The 4,853-nt window shown below is 50.9% G+C and overlaps 1 protein-coding gene across 1 annotated transcript in view; it reads left to right on the forward strand.

The window, feature by feature from the left end:
- The first annotated feature begins 302 nt into the window (after positions 1 to 302).
- Positions 303 to 4,853, forward strand: part of Akap4 (A-kinase anchoring protein 4) — a 13,363-nt gene continuing 8,812 nt past the window's right edge. Inside the window, exons 1-2 of the mRNA XM_050160981.1 lie at positions 303 to 329; positions 3,037 to 3,132. Coding sequence (XP_050016938.1) covers positions 303 to 329; positions 3,037 to 3,132 — 123 coding nt within the window. The remainder of the gene's footprint in view (positions 330 to 3,036; positions 3,133 to 4,853) is intronic.

Consider the following 4,853-nt stretch of genomic DNA (forward strand, 5'->3'; position numbering starts at 1 on the left):
AGGATGGGGAACAGTAAGTGATGCTTAAGTGTTTTTCATGGTTTGAAGATATAAATGTGAATATCAAAGTTTCCTGGACCTCTTAGAGTAAGTAGAATCCTAAGAATAAAGGCCATCATTTTGTACTGCCACTGTTCTCTATAGAAACAGTGATGTCATGAAATTGAAGTTCTAGTACCAGCTGGCAAGTAAGGCTTTAGGAGAGTATGGAGGGTTGAGGAAAGCCGTACCATCTTGAGGCAGACTGGAAGAGTCATCACAGCATCCAAATTCTCCAGAAAAGAACCACCCAGCCGTCCCAAATGATTGCCTACTTCGGAACTGTAAAGGTAGAAGCTTCCTTTTTGGCTAGAATAGGAGGTGTCTTGTTAGTATCTAAAACAGCCTTGAGTTTTTACTCTTCATTTTATTTGGGATAACTAAGAGTGACTTTGGTCAAAATTCCTCTCTTTCAACACAAATCTACAGATCTCTTGCTATAGAACTCTGGTACTGTAGTGAGAAATTCAAAGAGAGGTACACTGAACTGAGAAAACTTTCATTTCCAAAGCCTGGGGGCAGTTCTGTATTTGTAAATTATTCTCAAAGTCTAGTAGGGAAAGGAATGGGATGCTTGATACTGAGAGGTTGTGAACTGTGTAAAATATTATGAAACACATGTGCCCAACAAAATATAGTGAAAATGTGGCCTACAGCAGGCAGGTTAGCATACTTTGGATATGAAATGGTTACTAAGCTTTCCGGGTGTGCCTTGCCTTTGCTCAGGTTACAACATACTGGGTATTGTGACCCAACAAAGCCCCCTGAGCATACCCCAGGGCCAGAGCCAGCCAGAGCCATCAGTCTGGTCCAACAGCTGACCGGGGTGGCAGGCAGCTGCAAGTGCCTAAGAACTTGGCACTGCCCACTTCCATCTAAAGGGGCACATCTCCCTTCTGGGTGGCACATATCCAGCCAAAGGTCCAAAAGAACTCCATCATCAAGGTAATGAGTTTGTACCTTTTATCTTTTACAAATTTTGTAAGATCCAAATCTTACAAGGGATCTCTTAGCCTCTGGCTTTTTTGAAGCTAGTACTTGTTCACTAGCTCTTCAAAAAAGAAACCCTCTCATCTGAGGGTACAGGAAGCCCTTTTCTAAGAGCTTTTCAAAGTTTTGTAGAGTTTCTTAATTGGAACATCCCCAAATCTCTAGGGAATCTTCTAAAAAAAGAGGTCAAGGGACACAGGGAGAAAGAGGGAGGAAGGAAAGATGGGGAAAGAAGAGGAGGAGGAAAGAGGATAGGAAAAGAGGGAGAGAGAAAGAAGAGGGAGGGAAGGAAGGGAGATGGAAGAGGGAGAGTTGTAGATGGGGAGAAGGAAGGAGGGAGGCAAGAGGGCAGAAAAGGGAGAGAAGGGGAAAGAGGTCTGAGAGGAAGGAAAATAGAGGAGGGAAGGGGAGGGAGGGAGTTAGAGGAAGTAGGTTAGATGGAGAAAGGAGTGGAAAGACACAGAGAATGGGGAAGGGAGGGAAGAGAAAATAGAGAGGGAACAGGAGGAAGGGGAGAGAGGGAGGTTGAAGAGAGGGGGAAACAAGGAGGATAAAGAGTCAAGGAAGGGAGGTGGGAGGGAAAGAGGATGGGGAAGGAAGGGTAAGGGGGAGGGAGGGGAGGGAAAAGGGATGAAGCGGAGGAGAGGAAGGAAGGATAGAGAATAAAGGGAGGGAAGAGAGGAGGAAGGGAAAGATGGAGAGGAGAGAGGAGGGATGGAGAGAGGGAGGAGAGCTGAAGAGAGGGAGGAGGGAGGGAGGATGGGGAATAAAGGGAGGGAGGAGGGAGTGGAGGAGGGAGAAGATAGCAAGGAGGGAGGAGGGCTGAAGAGAGGGAGGGAGGATGGAGAATAAAGGGAGGGAGGAGGGAGTAGAGGAGGGAGTGGAGGGAGGAGGGATAGAGAGGGAGGAGGGAGAATGGAAGGAAGGAGGAGGGAGGAAGTACAGAGAATGTTCAGAGGAAGAAAGGAGGGAGGGGAGAATGGGAAGAAGGAGGAAGGGAGAGAGATGGAGGATGAAGGAGAGAAATAAGGGGAGGGAGAATGGAGAAGAGAGGGGGAAAAGTAAAGACAGGGGCAGGAGAGAGGGAATTGGAGGGAAGAAAAGCAAGAGATGAAGGAGAGAGAGGGAGGAAGTGGAGAGGAGGAGAGGGACTAGGGATAACGATAAGTAATGGAAGGGGAGGAGTGGGGATAGGAGGGAGGGAGAGAATTTCAAAGGAGGGAAAGAGGGAGGAACAAGGGACAGGGAATGGAGTTAGGATGGAAAGATGAAGTGGGGGAGGGAGGAAGGGAGGGAAATGAAGGAGGGAGGGTGGATGGATGAGGGAAGGAGGCAGGAGGGAGATGGGGGAAGACAGAGAAGAGAAGGAGGAGGGAGAAGGGGGGGAGAAGAGGAGGAAGGCAGGAGCATGGAGGGAGACCAGAGCAAGAAGGGGTGAGGAAGGGAGAAGAGGAGAGCCAGGAGGAGGGAAAGAAAGAGGAGACAGAGGGAAAGAACAGAATGTGAGACTAGTTTGAAGAGCTAGAGGGAAGAGGAAAGATCTAATAATCTAGTAAACTGAAGAAGAAAATAAATTTTTTTATATGTGTAAAAATGAATTCCGCAGCCCTCTAATACTTAGGAGAAGAAATTTATCTCACTAAATTCTGGAGAAAATACAAGTCCCAGACACCAAAACTCTCATTCAGTTGGGTAGACATAGATTACAACATATAACCCCTAGTCTCTAAACTTAAATTTGCTTCCTCATCACCACTTTTCCTGCTGGTGTCTTATATTACCATGGATCACGATACTTAGTACCACATATTTTGACAAGTTATTGATCCTGTGCCTTAAAAATTTCAGCACCATTCCCCACTTTCACATCCTTTCTTCTCTGTGATTCTTAGCTTGAATCTCTATGAAGCAAATGGGAGCAGCCCCCCCACCCCCAGTTTTGTTTAAATTGACTTCATTTTATAAACCACATATAAGAATTTCACATTCTTTTGCTTCTTCCTAAAGATGTCTGACGATATTGACTGGTTACACAGCCGCAGGGGCGTGTGCAAGGTAGATCTTTACAGCCCAAAACGACAACAAGATCAGGAACGAAAAGTGGTAAGATACAAACTGACTTCAAGGAGTATATGGGTATATACTGGAGCCTAAGATAAACTTGTGGAAGCTGATATGTGGCTTCTCTAAGCATCTGAGCACAGTAAGGGCTTGCAGGGTCCAGAACAAGTATACATCACACACGGGTGATTCAGAGGAGGGGCAGAGTGAGGAGTGATGTAAGTCAACTGGAGAGAGGGAGGAGTGGGGAGGGAGGAGGGCCTAAGAGGGGAGGGGCCTAAGAGAGGGAGGGGCCTAAGAGGGAGGAGCCCAAGAGGGGAAAGACCAAAGGGTCAGAGTCTAAGTGGAGGAGCTGAAGAGGGAGGAGGTCCAAGGGGTGGAGCCTAAGTGGGAGGTCCTAAGAGGAAGGAGGGGCCTATAAGGGAGGTGGTTCAAGGGGGCTAAGCCTAAGTGGGAGGGGCCTAGAGGGTGGAATCTAAGGGGAGGGGGCTAGGGGTGGAGCCTAAGTGGGAGGGGCCCGAGAGGGAGGAGGCCAAATGGGAGTGGCCAAGGAGCGGAGCATACGTGGGAGGGCTTAAAGGATGGAGCATAAGTGGGAGGGGCCTGAGAGGAGGGAGGGGCCTAAGAGGGAGGCATCCAAATGGGAGGGGCCTGAGGGGCAAGGCCTAAGTGGGAGGGGCCTGAGTAGGGAGGAGCCCAAGAGGAGTGAGGGGGCCTATTGGGAAGGAGCCCAAGAGAGGAGGGGCCAAAGTGGCAGAACCTAAGTTGGGGTACCTAGGAGGAGGGAGGGGCCTGAGAGGAGTGAGAGGCCTCAAAGAGGAGGCCAAGAGGGGAGGGGCCTAAGGGGCAGAGCCTAAGTGGGAGGGGCCTAAGAGGGAAGAGTCCAAGAGGAGGGGGCTAAAGAGGTGGAGCCTAAGTGAGAGGGACCTAAGAGGGAGGAGCCCAAAAAAAGAGAGTGGCCGAAGGGGGAAGAGTCCAGAGGGGAGAAGTCAAAGGGGCAGAGTCTAAGTGGGGAGATCTAAGAGGAGGGAGGGGCCTGAGAGGAGGGAGGGTCCTGAGAGAGGGAGACCAACAGGAGAGGGGACCTGAGGGCAGAGCCTAAGTGGGAGGGGCCTAAGAGGGAGGAGCCCAAGAGGAGAGGGGGCTCAGGGGGTGGAGCCTAAGTGGAAGGGTTCCAAAGGGTGGAACCCCGAATGGGAGGGGCCTGAGAGGATGGAGGGGCTTAAGAGGGAGGCATCCAAATGGGCGGAGCCTGAGGGGGCAGGGCCTAAGTGGGAGGGTCCTAAAGGGTAGAACCTAAGTGGGAGCGGCCTGAGAGGAGAGAGGGGCCTAAGAGGGAGGAGTCAAAAGGGGAGGGGTCTAAATGGGAGGGGCCTAAGAGAGGGAGGAGCCCAAGAGAAGGGGGACCTAAGGGGTGGGCCCTAGGTGGGACGGGCCTAAGAGGGAGGAGCCCAAGAGTAGAGGGAGATCCAAAGGGTGAAACCTAAGTGGAAGGGTTCTAAAGGGTGGAACCCAAGTGGGAGGGGCCTGAGAGGAGGGAGGGGCCTAAGAGGGAGGAGTCAAAATGGGAGAAGCCTAAGTGGGAGGGTCCTAAAGGGTAGAACCAAAGTGGGAGGGGCCTGAGATGAGGGAGTGGCCCAAGAGGGAGGAGTCAAAAGGGGAGGGGCCTAAGTGGGAGGGTCCTAAAGGGTAGAACCTAAGTGGGAGGGGCCTGAGAGGAGAGAGGGGCCTAAGAGGGAGGAGTCAAAAGGGAAGGGGTCTAA

Source organism: Alexandromys fortis, unplaced genomic scaffold, assembly GCF_014885135.2.
Source record: "Alexandromys fortis isolate MF-2015 unplaced genomic scaffold, M_Fortis_MF-2015_v1.1 scaffold_83, whole genome shotgun sequence".
Taxonomy (NCBI): Eukaryota; Metazoa; Chordata; class Mammalia; order Rodentia; family Cricetidae; genus Alexandromys; species Alexandromys fortis.